The sequence below is a fragment of the Myotis lucifugus genome, unplaced genomic scaffold (genome assembly GCF_000147115.1).
Source record: "Myotis lucifugus unplaced genomic scaffold, Myoluc2.0 scaffold_85, whole genome shotgun sequence".
In the NCBI taxonomy this organism is placed as follows: domain Eukaryota; kingdom Metazoa; phylum Chordata; class Mammalia; order Chiroptera; family Vespertilionidae; genus Myotis; species Myotis lucifugus.
In genome coordinates this window covers 4323798-4339719 of record NW_005871133.1, presented here as the reverse complement: position 1 = coordinate 4339719, position 15922 = coordinate 4323798, and the positions used below count along the sequence as shown (strand labels likewise).

Genomic DNA, 15922 nt, shown 5'->3' with positions numbered 1-15922 from the left:
AGGATGAGGGGAGAAGGAGTTTACTTTCCTGTGTGCTAAACATTACACGTAGTGTCATTTTGGCTGGGGCCATTCACTCTGGTTGCCATGTTCGGTTTGGGATTCCAGTTTTGTTGGCTTTGTTAGAACCACCCTCATCCTTCCTTAGAAGCACCAGCACCAGTTGGCCACTGACACCCTCAGAGTTGCGAGTTTAGTGCTGGGGTTAGCAGGATGATCCTCCTCCGAGTTCCTGAAGCGTGAGCGCCAGCTGGTCACTTGCCCTCCTTAAAGAGTCTTGGTCCCTGCTCTGCAGAGGAGCTCCTTTAATACGCTCAACTTTTCTTTGTTCCCCTGGCCCTAGGGCAGTGGTTCTCAACCTTCCTAATGCCGCGACCCTTTAATACAGTTCCTCATGTTGTGGTGACCCCCAACCATAAAATGATTTTTGTTGCTACTTCATAACTGTAATTTTGCTACTGTTATGAATTGTAATGTAAATATCTGATATGCAGGATGTATCTAGGCGACCCTTGTGAAAGGGTCGTTCTACCCCCAAAGGGGTCTCGACCCACAGGTTGAGAACCACTGCCCTAGGGCTTGGTCAGTAATTACTTCCTGGTGATAGTTGGAGTTCTCCAGAAGCAGACCCCACATTGGAGTTTAGAATGCAAGACATTTATGAGGGATGAACACCTGGAAAGGAAAGCGTTGTGGATGAAACCAGTTTTGCAGACAAAGAAACTGAATTATTCTGTAGGCCTGAACAAGCCTTGGCCAACCTGGATGCGCACTAGGGACCAAATGTTTCCTGTCAGATTTTTCTTCCTTTGGGCTGCATTGGCAGGACCTTCATACCCCAGTTATACATGAAAGGTAGGTGCTGGTGGTTCTGGACCTCGCTGACTCTACCCATTCCATATGATCGTTCCCTTGAAATTATAAATAAGGTTTAATGAGGGTAAGACCTCTGATTCCTGACAATCCAGTACTTGCGTTTTCTCAAAAATATTTGAAAAAATTAACTGTTGAAATCCTATGTGAATCTATGATTTCAGATTCAATCCCTTTAACAGAGGTAGAACTATTTCATTTTTAAAATCTTGTGTCAATTTTGGTGAATGATGTTTTTCAAGGCATTTCCCCCCTTATTTTTCTCAAATTTATTAGTATAAAGTATTCATAATATCTTTTATTTTTCCTTTTTATATTTATGTGAACTCTATGTCTCCTTATTCCCTCCTTCCTGATACTGACAATTTCTTAATTTTGTTCTTGATCAATTTTCTATCTGCCTGTGTTCCTATACAGTTAGGATTATTAGGTTTTCTTTCTTTTTTAAAAAATTCTTCATTGTTTAGAGTATTACATAAGTCTCCTTTTCCCCCCATTACCTCTCCCCAGCCACTCTCACCCCCCAGCACATGCCCTTACCCCCTAGTGTCTGTGTCCATTGGTTAGGCTTATATGCATACATACAAGTCCTTTGGTTGATCTCTCCCCCTTATCCCCACCTCCTCCCCTGCCTTCCCTCTGAGGTTTGACGGTCTTAGATGTTTCTCTGTCTCTGGATCTATTTTTGTTCATCAGTTTATGTTGTTCATTATATTCCACAAATGTGAGATCATGTGATTTTTATCTTTCTCTGACTAGCTTATTTTGCTTAGCATAATATGCTCTCCAGGTCCATCCATGCTGTTGCGAATGGTAAGAATTCCTTCTTTTTTAAAGCAGCATAGTATTCCATTGTGTAGATGTACCAGTTTTTTAATCCACTCATCTGCTAATGGGCACTTAGGCTGTTTCCAAATCTTAGCTATGGTGAATTGTGCTGCTATGAGCATAGGGGTGCATATATCCTTTCTGATTGGTGTTTCTGATTCCTTGGGCTATATTCCTAGAAGTGGGATTCCTGGGTCAAATGGGCGTTCCATTTTTAATTTTTTTAGAAAACTCCATACTGTTCTCCACAGTGACTGCACCAGTCTGCATTCCCACCAGCAGTGCAAAAGCTCCTTTTTCTCCACAACCTCTCCAGCACTTGCCGTTTCTTGATTTGTTGATAGCCATTCTGACAGGTGTGAGATGGTACCTCATTGTCATTTTGATTTGCATCTCTCAGATGATTAGTGACTTTGAGCATGTTTTCATATGTCTCTTGGCCTTCTGTATGTCCACTTTTGAAAAGTGTCTATTTAGGTCCTTTGCCCTTTTTAAAAAATATATATATTTTATTGATTTTTTTACAGAGAGGAAGGGAAAGGGATAGAGAGTCAGAAACATCGATAAGAGAGAAACATCCATCAGCTGCCTCCTGCACACTTCCTACTGGGGATGTGCCCGCAACCAAGGTACATGCCCTTGACCGGAATTGAACCTGGGACCCTTCAGTCTGCAGGCCAATGCTCTATCCACTGAGCCAAACCAGTTAAGGTCTTTGCCCATTTTTTTATTGGATTGTTTATCTTCTTTTGCTAAAACGTATGAGTTGCCTATAAATTTTGGAGATTATACTATTATTGGATATACTGATAACATTGGCAAATATGTTCTCCCATGAAGTGGGCTTTCTTCGTTGTTTTGTTGATGGTTTCGTTTGCGATGCAGAAGCTTTTTATTTTGATGTAGTCCCATTTGTTTATGTTCTCCTTAGTTTCCATTGTCCTAGGAGCTGTGTCAGTAAAGATATTGCTAGAACATATGTCTGATATTTTGGGATTGTTAGGTTTTCTTGATGGTCTCTTCTAGTGAAGTTACTATATCCAGCACAGTGCACATGACTGGAGCTTCTACTTGTGTAAGTTGATGATAATTCACTATCACTCACAAAGACCCATGTGATTCTTTGCTGTAAAAATACTATTGAATTAAATGGGAATAGGATGTGGATCACCACCTGCAACCGTTAAGTGGTGGCATTAATCTCTGCTGTTTCATTCATGATATGTTAGTGTTTCTGTTTGCTATGGAGACAGGTGGGTATGAAGGAAATATTTAGGGTTTCTCACTTGGTCTTTGCTATCATATCTCTTACTTCATAGATCAAAGACCATTATGAGGACCTTGTCATCTTCTGAATTTATTTACTCAGGAGCCAGGGAAGTTACCACAGAGTGGGTTCACAGACCCATTGGGAGATGCCCTGGGATTAGAATTTTCTTTATTCACATGGTCTCCTTCATGGGGTATTTTGTAGTGTCTCTGTCAGGTCAGACCTTGCATCCGATAGTCTTTAAAAGATCTGAGTATTCCCCCTTCTCGCATTGTGTGGTTACTCTGGTACATGTATATCCATTGGGGGAACAAGTACCTTTGGGAAACGAGACCCAGTGGGGAAACAAGGTAAGGGTTATTTATTGCATATATTTTTGGTGACATTGCAGGGTGCTTCCTGAAAGGTACCTGGTTTTTCCTTTAATCGGAAATGGCTCATTGATTGATCTGACTCAGGATTTGAAAACTGGACAAGACATGCCCACTGAAAAAGTTGGCATCAGTATGTTGATCACCAGCTCTTGATCTTTTTTTGTTGTATAATGCAATAAATGTCCTCATTGTCTGCCCCTCCTATATCATCCCTAGGAGAACCAAAATCTATTATACATGGCCTCAGATATATTTAGGTCAGGGCCCAGAGTTCGTCATTCTAGCCTTATTGCCCATTACAGTAGTTATACCACTTTGTTTCTAATAGTTAAGGACTAATACTTTTTTTTTTTTTTTTTTTTTTTTTTTACTATTCTGTAATCTTATGACCTTCACTGACACTACGGAGCCCAGTTCTATAGCACCTGGTCCTGTCATCAACCCAGGCCTACAGAGACAGCCACCATTGAGGTCCCAATGCTGACCGCTTTCCTCTGACCGGCATGTGTATTTCTTTCTTTTATTTTTTGTATAAATATATTTTATTGATTTTTTACAGAGAGGAAGGGAGAGGGATAGAGAGTTAGAAACATTGATTAGCTGCCTCCTGCACACTCCCTACTGGGTATGTGCCTGCAGCCAAGGTACATGCCCTTGACCAGAATCGAACCTGGGACCCTTGAGTCCACAGGCCGACGCTCTATCCACTGAGCTAAACCGGTCAGGGATGGCATGTGCATTTGTTATTGCTTGAGTTAAGACGTTCCTCTGGGACCTCCAGAGAAATGGTGTCAGCGGTGGTTTCTCTGGTCTTTTGTAAGAAATTCATTCCAACACACCTTCTTCCCTAAATATTCTGACCCCCATATTCACTTCTCTGCCAAAGTAGTTCTAGCATCTGTACCTCAATTATTATAGTCCACCAACATTTCCAAGCCTCAAAAATACAACAATTCCAGCCTGGCCGGCATGGCTCAGTTGTTGAACATCTACCTATGAATCAGAAGGTCATTGATGTTTCTATGTCTCTCTCCCTCTCCCTTCCTCTCTTAAATCAATAATATATATATATATATATATATATATATATATATATATATATTAAAAAGAAAGAAAGAACGAAAGAAAGAAAGAAAGAAAGAAAGAAAGAAAGAAAGAAAGAAAGAAAGAAAGAAGGAAAGAAAGGAAGGAAGAAAAAAACTTCTACAGAGACTTCACTGTTTCTGACTCGGTGACACAGCGAGTCACCGAGGTCTTCACAGAAAGTGAATTTGTTTAAAAAATAAATAAATAAAAATAAAATAAAATAAATAAGGGGGTGCTCAGGATTTAACATTCTTGCAAAGATACCTAGAACTGATTCTAACGTGCTGCTGGAATTATTGCATTTTTTTAAAAAAAAATTATTTAGAGAGGAGGGGAGAGGGAGAGAGATATAGAAACATGATGAGAGAGAATCATTGATTGGCTGCCTGCTGCACACCCCCCAACAAGGATTGAGCCCACAACCCAGGCCTGTGCCCTGACCAGGAATCGAACCTGGGACCTTCAGTCTGCAGGCCAACGCTCTATCCACTGAGCCAAACTGGCTAGGGCTGAGCACCCCCTTATTTAAAAGCTTTCCCTTGTATAATCGTATATTCTATTTCTCCTGAAACAATATCCTCAGCATCTATTCCTATATATTCCTGGCTCTTAAAGCTCTCTTGACCGGTGATCTACTTCTTCTCATACTGAGAACTGTACTGACCCTAGTTATTGGTCTGGGTGCAATAAGGAAAAGTGAAGAACAGATCTTTAGGAGGATAAGCATGATCTTTGGTGGAACATGGTCTCCAGGCAATGAGATGCTGAGCTCTTCCAGCAAAGTGTAAGGAGTGAGTTCTGCTGGCCATGGGTGTTCATGAGAATCTCAGGATTCAAATTTTCAGATGCAGCCACTCAAATGTCAACCTAAATCTCAGAATGGCATTTCTTCCTTAATAGGATTTTTACATAGGAAACATACCAGAGTTCTAAATTCAGTAATCTTTATAAATCTGCATATTTGTGACAAATCTTGGGTATCATTTTCAACACAGTCTATAGAATGAGATTCTCTTCAAACATTGTCATAGAGGTCTTAGGACTTTCACACCATGTCTGAGTTATAGGAACTAAGCCTGTCATTTTCTTTCTTCATGGCTTCTTCACCAGTTAACTAACTTTATAATCTTCATATTTCTAATTCAAACATGAGAGCTATTGTATAAGCCAGGGCACCACTGCCATATGTACCTCATCTAAACACCCTCAAGTGAGAGTCTTAGTTTCTGGTGTTGCAGCACACCAGTTGTTACAAATCCACCAGCTGCAACTGTGAGTCCTAGTGGCCTTCTGACAAATAAGCAATCCAGTTCTAGAATCTCACATCCTACGCATCTCCTTTTAAAGAACACTTCTGATACTAACCATCCCTGACCCTGAGTCCCTGAGATAAAAATTTGAGTGTGAGGCAGCTTATTAGAAACTAGAGGCCCGGTGCACAAAAATTTGTGCACTCGGGGGTGGGGGGAGAGGGAGTCCCTCAGCCCGGCCTGTGCCCTCTCGCAGTCTGGGACCACTTGGGAGATAATGACCTGCTGGCTTAGGCCTGCTCCCGGGTGGCAGAGGGCAGGCCCAATCCCTAGGTGCAGCCCCTGGTCAGGCTCAGAGCAGGGCCGATTGGGGAGTTGGGGCGCCGCCCCCTGTCATGCACAGAGCAGGGCAGATCGGGAGGTTGCGATGCCGCCCCTAGTCACACTCAGGGTGGGGCCGATTGGGGGGTTGGGGCACCGCCCCCTGTCACACTCAAGGCAGGGTCGATGGGGAGGTTGCGGCGCCACCCCCTGTCACGCACAGAGCAGGGCCGATCAGGGGGTTGGGGCGCTGCCCCCTGTCACACACAGAGCAGGGCCCATCACGGGGGTTGGGGCTCTCTACCCTGTCATACACAGAGCCGCAGGGCGATCAGGGGGTTGGGGAGCTCCCCCCTGTCATGCACAGAGCAGGGCCCATCAGGGGGTTGAGGAGCTCCCCCCGTCACTCACAGAGCAGGGCCGATAGGGGGTTGGGGCGCCGCACCCTGTCACACACAGAGCCGTAGGTCGATCAGGGGGTTGGGGAGCTCCCCCCTATCAGGCACAGAGCAGGGCTGATCAGGGGGTTGGGGCGCCTTCCCTTGTCACGAACAGAGCAGGGCGGATAGGGAGGATGTGGCCCCGCCCCCTGTCACACACAGAGCCACAGGGCGATCAGGGGGTTTGGGCGCTGCCCCCTGTCACGCTGATCCCGGTGCCGGGAGGCCTCGTGGCTCCGCTGATCACGGTGCTGGGAGGCATATTACCCTTTTACTATATAGGATAGAGGCCTGGTGCATGGGTGGGGGCCGGCTGGTTTGCCCTGAAGGGTGTCCTGGATCAGGATGGGGGTCCCCACTGGGGTGCCTGGCCAGCCTGGATGAGGGGATGATGGTTGTTTGCAGCTGGTCACACACCCTTCAGGGTGGGGGTCCCCACTGGGGTGCCTGGCCAGTCTGGGTGAGGGGCTGAGGGCTGTTTTCAGGCTGGCGGGTGACTGAAGCTCCCAACCGCTCCTTTTTTTCTTTTTTCTTTTTTTATTCTGGGTCAGCTTTAGCTCTGAGGCTTGGTTCCAACTCTTAGGCCTCGGCTGCTGAAAGCAGGTATCTGGTTTGTTTGGGTTCTATAATCGAAACACTGTTTCAACTCCAGCTCTGAGATCCTGGCTGGCTGAAAGCAGGTTTCTGGAGTTTTGTTTAGCTTCTATATTTGTAACAATGTTTCAAACTGCAAGCTCAGAGGCCGGCAGTGGCAGGTGAGGAACGTTGGAGTCCTCCATCACTGAAGCAAGCAAGCCTCATGTTCGCTTCAAGCTGCCTGGCTGCCGGCCGCCATCTTGGCTGGCAGTTAATTTGCATATCACCCTGATTAGCCAATGGGAAGGGTAGTGGCGTGACACCAATTTGCATGTTTCTCTTTTATTAGTGTAGATACAGTCCCAAGATGTGAGTCTATAGTGAAAGAGTGGAAAACGGAGACAGGAAAGGGTTAAAAGCAAGTCAAGCATACATGGATGACCATGTGAGCCACCAGGACAGAATTCTACTGCGGCCTGTCTGAGACACATTGTCAGACACCTCACACTTATCCCATGAGGATTGGGGAAGCTGTGAGATATATTTACAAAATATCTCTCATTGGTTAACAGTTACTTCCAGATGTATTAACCTCCTCTTGCTCCCAGCCTGCTCCTGAATGGGCCAAGCATACTCCTGTAAAGTACAAAGGCATTAGTGTATATAGGAGTTGTCGCCAGTACAACAGAAGATAGATTTGCATTTAATCCTTGCCCTAGCATCTGTTTTCTAGGGGACCTGAATACAGTAGAGGTTTATGGCCCACCCTACCCCCTGGCAGTTACAGTAGACAATGTCCATCTCTGGCAGTTTCCCACTTTAAGTGTTGTAGCTCACTTCTTTTCCTGACAGCTTTCTCCTGCGCCATGGAGGGGTATTCTGAGGCGTACTTCACATGGCTTCTTATTGAGTCTGCAGGGGGATAGCCCCAGTAGCTCACAGTGGGAACTTGCTCATTAATATGCTCTTTTTGTGCTTCCAAATAAGCTAACTCAACCTAAATCCTGGTCTTAGCATTTGCTTTTTGGGGAATCCAAATAAAATAGCAGGTAAGACTCTATGTTTGCAATGGGAGGTTCATTCTACAAAATCATAAAAAAATATTGTTTTAATTTAAAAAAAATATATTTTATTGATTTTTTAAAGAGAGAAAGGGAGAGGGATAGAGAGTTAGAAACATTGATGAGAGAGAGACATCGATCAGCTGCCCCCTGAACACCCACTACTGGGATGTGCCCGCAACCGAGGTACATGCCCTTGACCGGAATCGAACCTGAGACCCTTCAGTCCACAGGTCGACGGTCTATCCACTGAGCCAAACTGGTTAGGGCCATAAAAATATTTTTAAAATATATAAATCCTATATAAGCTTAAAAGAATTATTCAATTGATAAATTTGACTATCATCAAATGTACCTTATTTTTTTTAACAAAAATAAAACAACTTCAAAAGACAGTAAACTGGAACAGCTGCCTTTTGTCTCCAGATGGCCATATACACTTAAAACAGGTGGATCTTCTCCAAGTTTAATCAGATTGTGTTATTGGTTTATGGTTCCATGTTTCTATGGCTCTACTACATGTCATTTTCTTCTTTCTATCCCTGGCTGGTAGGTTGTTAGATGTTATCCTCATATATTCCTAGAGTGCATCAAAGGGATGACCACAAAGTGACAGAAGCACATAAGCAGAACACATAACATTTCACAAGGAAATGCCTTTCCAAAGGTATGATGTTTAAACTCTATGGAGAGAAAAATTGGAGTTTTCCAGGGCCTGGGTACAGATGGTGGGTGGGGGTGGGGGTGGTAAACAGCATTTTTGGAATGAGAATTGCATGTACAGATGTGCAGACACACAACACAGCCAAGTATATTCAGAACAGAAAATATTCAGAGGGTGCAAAGAATGCAAAACATAATGGAAAATGATATCAAAAAGACTAAATGTACAAAGACTATCATTTAGAAGTTATTTAGATCATACATAGAGGTTACCTGATTAGATATGTATTTCCAATAGACAGGCTTTCCAAAAGCATTGAAAACAGAATAGGAAAAAAAAATTTGGGACAAAGAGGCTGCTGAAGGGTAAGAACCAAAGGGAGCATTATAAATACACACTATTTTAAATATTCAATGTCCAGTTTTGAGCAGGACCTTCAGTGGTTTTAAAAACAGGAGTAAGCCCTGACTGGTTTGGCTCAGTGGGTAGAGCGTCGGCCTATGGACTAAAGGGTACCAGGTTTGATTCCTGTCAAGGGCATGTACCTTGGTTGCGGGCACATCCCCAGTGTGGGGTGTGCAGGAGGCAGCTGATCGATGTTTCTCTCTCATCGATGTTTCTAACTCTCTATCCCTCTCCCTTCCTCTCTGTAAAAAAAAATCAATAAAAATATATTTAAAAAAATAAAAACAGGAGTAAGTTTTATTTTTAATTTTCCTAATTAATTTCATGTAATTGATAATCCATTTATAATGTTTCTTTCAAATATTTATTGTATATAAGGCACTGTTCTATATATTGGGATGAAACAGTATGCAAAAACAGATATAAACAACCCTGCCCTCACAGAGAGTATGTTCTGGTATTCAAAGAAAATACTCCAAGAGGATACCAAACCACTAAATTAAGGCACAGAAAGCAGACAAACTTGGTTAGAAAACACAGAGGGTACAGGGCCAGGAGTTTTTATTAAACAATAATTTGTTTATACTTTAACAGGAATTTCTTTGGGTTACCAAATAGACCCAATAGTTTGGGTGGGACAAGCAATAGCATCCTCTTCCTTTTCAGATTTTGGAGCAGAATGTTAGAAATTTTAAGTAATTTTCCCAACTTCATTACATTTCTTTTGATAATAGGAGACACTGTCCCTACAGGGAATCCAGGCCTGTGCATATCCATCCTCTGGGCATTGATGGGGTGTCCCATTGCACCACTCTGGAAGGTCATATTCATTGACCTGGTTTCTACAGAATTCTGTTGATGGCATGACCTTGCAGTCTCAACTTGTTCTATGCTTATCATTGGGAAAACATTTCCAAGATTCCAAATTTCAATCCCAATCAAAATCACATAAGTACCCAACTGTTGATAAATGGTATTCACTATGTTGACAACAATGAACGTATTCTCTTTACCTTTGAGAAATTACTTTGGGAATAAATGGAGAGGCAAGACTCACTTATAGGCCTTTAGATGTCTGTCTCCCAGCTTTCCCATGAGTCATATATGCACTCAAGAAACACAAAGTGTACCAACTCAGAGGGAAACTGGAGCTTTATTTGCTGTTTACACAATGAATAGTAGTTAGGAAGATGTTGGGAATGACCTTTTCTTGATGGCAATGTTTCTGATATTGATCTATATAAAGGAAGGTCTCTGCATTTTTTTTTTGGTGAACTGTTGGAAATGTGCTTCAGGCATGTAACATTGCTACCTCCAAGAAACTAAAACTTTATAATGTGTAAGATATTAAATTAGAGGCATTTTCTTAATCGGAAGGGTGAGCCTTGGTCTTCTAGGGACCAACACATTTTTGGAGATATATAAATACAGTAGTCAACAGTAGGAGCAAAACAGACAAACTAAGAATCATAACTAGAAAGAACACGCCTTTTCTGGCAGATGCCGGGCCACTGTCAACACTACCTCCATAGCCTCTGTGCAGGCAGTAGGGCGGGGACCACCCATAGCCACAGTGGCAGTGATGTTTATTATTGCAGATTCCCTTCATGTTGCAGGTCTCAGGCAGGCAGACTTGTGATAGGAGGGGGAGACTGACACACTTCTTCTGTATGCAGGTCTTTCTTGAACCACACATGGTGCCATCTTTCACTTCACCGATATCAGGTGTGTTTATCCCTAAATAATAACCGACACTCCAGCAGGTGACACCATTGATATGTGTGTGCTGCAAAGCAGAGTGATCTCTTAGATGGGGAATGTTTCTTACATTCTCACACTGAACTCTCCCACAGAAGATATCTGAGGTATTACATTTTAGGTATGTCGTACTATTTAGACCACAGTGGCCAAAAAGGTTTCCCTGGGAGTTGATTTCTTTGTAGCACTCCTGAGATGCACTCTTTGCATCTTCACCAAAAATCTCCCTGCACTGCTTGTCGTGGCTATTACAACTCTTTTCATAGCAGTAGGCATTGTCACCACAGGGAATCCCATCCTGCACATATCCATCTTCTGGGCACTGGTGGGATATCCCATTGCACCACTCTGGAAGGTCACATTCACTGATCTGTTGTCTGCACAAAGTCCCTGATGGCATGAGCTTGCAGTCTTTGCAACACAGCCCAAAAGCACAAGCAGAACCAGGGCTCAGAGTGCAGTTCAACAGACAACATGGATCTTGTTCACACTGCTTTACAGATCCACAGTCACACTCCTCTCCTTCTTCAACCACATCATTTCCACAGCGCTTCAGACTAAAAATATTCCCTGGAGATGGAGGAGTGTAAATACATGAACCGGTACGAATCGTAGTGTCCCAATACTGGGCATAACTGCAGTTGCTGAATTTAACTGTTAGCCGTTTCATGGCTGCCATTACGCACCACTTGAAACCACACACACACCATGCAGTGTCATGCTGCATACCCATATTATGACCAAGCTCATGGATCACAGTAAGTGCAAAAGAGTTCACATTGTGGTCTAGGAAAACATCAACTCCAGTATTAAAAGGCTTCCGGCATACTCCTGAAGTGTAGGCAATACCAAGCTTAACCCCAAAAAATTTTTTTATGAAAAGATGGACCACATCATGTTGCAGTCGGCCATCAAGATTGACAAACTTCCAGAGACCAAAGTCATCCAGAAGCTGATCTATGTCATCAGTGGGAACTAGGTTTCTTTGATTCCAGACCTCAACTCCGGTCAAAATTACATTAAGCTTGAAAGGGCGGTATAAGAGATTTATCATACTGACAACATTAAGTAGTTCACGCTGCACTGCTGACACATTACTTCCAGAGTAAATGTATCGAAAGTGGTCCACAACTATTGCCAGCTCAAGAAATCGCAAGTGAGTCCACCAGTTCATATAAGAACTTTGCATCAGAGTGGACTTAGGCAACTCTTGCAACTCCAATTGGCGTGCTATTTTCTCTTCTGTCAAGCCACATCTCATAGGTGGGAACTGTGTACCATCACTGTCTATCTTATACACCAGGTGTTCAAATGTGGTAGAGTGCCTGATGGGCTCGATTTCATAAGCAAGGTCATTTATCTGTAGCATTCCTTGAAAACCTCCAGAACAGGTACTGAGGGCAACCAGGGACCCTGGGACCCCCTGCACATAACCATGGTAGTAGCAGTCATCAGGAACAAAAGGCTGATCCTCCTGGAGGACATGCTGGTCCGTGTAGGTGAACACTGGTAGGTGTCTGGAAACCAGGAACTTCTTGACCCTCATGTGGATAATGTGTCTCCAGCCCCCTAACTGAATGCTATAGGAGAGCCAGCTCGGAACCTGTGAACCTCTGCTTTTGCTTGTCACCTTCAGGGGGACCACCACTTCTGGGGAGCTGAGGTGTTGAGAAAGCCTAGCCTGGGAGAGGCCAGAAAGGGATAGAAACACCCCAACCCAGAGCAGCAGGATAACAATTCTCATGGACACGCTGGCCTCACTAGCCTCCATTATGGAGCTGCCATTACGGAGTCATCTATCCAGACAAAAAGAGTGTGTGAGGCACTGTTGTTCTGGCTCCTGCCTCTGAGCTGGTCATTGTGCAGAGCTGGCCTTTAAGGATCTGATTCCTGGCAGAGCTTCAGTGCTGAAATTGAAAATAAAAACAAGGGTGGGGAAGGTGATGGGAAGTAAGGAAAGTGGGAGAGAGAAAGAACTGAATGGTGAAAAGTGATTAATGAATCATGAAAATGCTTTAGATTTCCTTTCAATAAATGGGGGCGGGCAGTTGGGGGTTATAGATAACACAGAATTGGCTATATGTTGATAATTGGTGCAGTTGGATGTACTTGGGTTTTAATTTAATCTGATTAGGCTTGCGTAGGGGAAATGGAAATGAAGATGCCTGACCCACTACCAATAATCTGCTGGACTCTGAATTAATCCCTAGTCAATACTTCTTTTAACCTGATTCAAATCCTTCTATGTCATCTGTCCATACCGCTTCCTTTATGACTTCAGCTCTATTTTTTTTATGACAAAGAAAGAGGGAGGAAGAAGGAGAAAGAGAACCAAAATGAATCCTAAACCTCTTCACAGAGCTCCTGTACATATACTTATCATATTAAACTTGAGCTTTCCCTAAAGCTCACTTTAGAGCAGTGGTTCTCAACCTTCCTAATGCCTCGACCCTTTAATACAGTTTCTCATGTTGTGGTGACCCCCACTTTCATTGTTACAAATTGAACATAATTAAAGCATAGTGATTAATCACAAAAACAATATGTAATTATATATGTGTTTTCCGATGGTCTTAGGCGACCCCTGTGAAAGGGTCGTTTGACCCCCAAAGGGGTCACGACCCACAGGTTGAGAACCGCTGCTTTAGAGAAATCCAATTCTCAGAAGCCCTATATACTTCATGGTTCAGAGTCTGGGTTCCTATATTCCCCATGAAGTCATTTCCAAACTATTCATCCTGCTACATTTGACTACATTAATTTTTAACTTTTTTTTCTCACTCTTCCATTAACCACTCCCTATCATTCTTATACAAACTTCAAGACAGTCTTATGCTCCATCAAAAATCATGAAAAATAATAGCAAGTATATAGACAACTCATCTGAAAACCAGAAGGATTTTTCAACCTCTCCAATTCAGCTTCAGTGTACCTCAGTTTACCCACCCGTAGTCATAATCTATACCTCGTCGTCACCAAATGAAGCAAAACCAAACCATTTCTTATACCCCAAGCAACTTACCAATAACTTTAATCATTCCAGCTCTCCTTACTCATGCTATACCTATTCCTTAAACTCAAAGAGAACCCACATATTTTTGTCTTTCATTATCTCCCATTTCTCTCAATCTCATGCCTCTGCCTTCAGTTCCATTCCATTTGAGTCTAGTTGGTCAGTTCTATCACTTCAACCACTTTCTGACAAAACCTTTAATTCCCAAAAGCTCTACAGTAATTCTAATTTGCAAAAGAAAGAAAACTGGTTTAATTCTAGCATATACTTTTTCCATTTCTATACCAAAACTCCCATACACCACAGCAACTCTTATGCCAAAATTTGGGGGGTGTTTGCGGCCATTGGGGCACAATATAAAATGGATTTATTACTTTGGAACACAGTATAAATGTATATCTATAGTGATGCCAAATTCAAAGATAAAATGGCTTCTAAGATTTTCACCAGTACAAACTAATCTGAATTATTGCCCATTTCTACTTTTCCTTTACCCCACTCCATATCCCAATCCAAGATCACATCTCCTATGTACTTGAGGACTGATCCGGTCAATTTTCCCTACTTTCAACTCTATTTTGTCTTATTTTATCAGTTTTTAAAAATGTGTTTTTATTGATTTCAGGGGGAGAGGGGGAAGGAGAAGGGGAGAGTGATGGAAACATCAATGATGAGAGAGAATCATCAGTTGGCTACCTAATATAATAAGGGCAATCATGCCCTCAACCTGGGATTAAGCCCCAACCCAGGCATGTGCCCTGACTGTGATCTCCTGGTTCATAGGTCAATGTTCAACCACTGAGCCACACTAGTCAGGTTATTTTTACCGGTTTTTAACTGATAATTAGGGTAAGCAATTCATTCTAGTTTGCCCTAGAGTCCCAGTGGTCGGCAAACTCATTAGTCAACAGAGCCAAATATCAACAGTACTTCTTCAAAATAGACTCACCCAGGCCGAAAACCGACTTCTGCGCATGGGCCACGAAGTTTCAATCGCATTGTACATGCGCGCCCACACGTGGTATTTTGTGGAAGAGCCATACTCAAGGGGCCAAAGAGCCGCATGTGGCTCGCGAGGTCAACCTATCCACAACACCTTACCCCATCATGCTCAAGTCTCTCTCATCTTTAAAAAGGAAAACAAAACAAAAATTAAACTTCACATTATCCTATATAATAAGGAGCTAATATGCTAATTAGACCGAACAGCAGAGCAAGTGTCCGGACGACCTTACCGATGAAGAGGGGAATGCAAGGGCTGACCGAGGAGGTGGGGCTGTGAGGGCAGAGCCCCTTGCACAAATTTCATGTATCGGGCCTCTAGTCCAACATAATATTCTGGCTATCAGCTTGTACATAGAGCCAAATTTGATGAATGACTTACCAGCAGAAGAAACAGTAGTTTCCATGATCTTTTCTTCCTAGACTGTTAGTACTACACTCATCAATGAACAAAGATTGGTCGTTGAGACCTCACATAACAAAGGGAAACATTAGCCCACCCTCGTTTGTCTCTCAGGTGACTAGATTCTATATTTAGCTGCTTAGCAACAAGAATCTTTCACTTTCCCGGAAACAACTGCCTCTGAAGAATATCTTGCTCTGGTTCCACAATTTCTATACAAATTTATGTCTGACTTTAATATAAATGGAATTGGGTAGCCTCCTCAACTCCATTCTATAGCCTCCTATAGTGCAGATGCATTTCTGCTCAATAATTTTGCTCATGCAATGGCACTGGCCTAGAATGTTAATCACTTCTCACTATTGGACTACATTATAATAACTTTCTAGGTCAAGATCAAATTCTACATTCAGCATCATATCTTCTGTAATCAAGACAATATTGATATTCTGTAATACCCTTTTAAATTACCATATTCAATATATATATATATTTTTAAATATATTTTATTGATTTCTTACAGAGAGGAAGGGAGAGGGATAGAGAGTTAGAAATATCGATGAGAGGGAAACATCAATCAGCTGCCCTTGGCTGGAAT

General features: G+C 42.7%; 1 protein-coding gene across 1 annotated transcript in view; it reads right to left on the bottom strand.

The window, feature by feature from the left end:
* Positions 1–10541: 10541 nt before the first annotated feature.
* LOC102419302 (disintegrin and metalloproteinase domain-containing protein 21-like) overlaps positions 10542–15922 on the bottom strand; it is a 29128-nt gene continuing 23747 nt past the window's right edge. The window contains 3 exon segments of the mRNA XM_006091041.2: positions 10542–12714; positions 12716–12796; positions 15021–15045. Of these exon segments, the coding sequence (XP_006091103.2) occupies positions 10542–12714; positions 12716–12796; positions 15021–15045 (2279 nt within the window).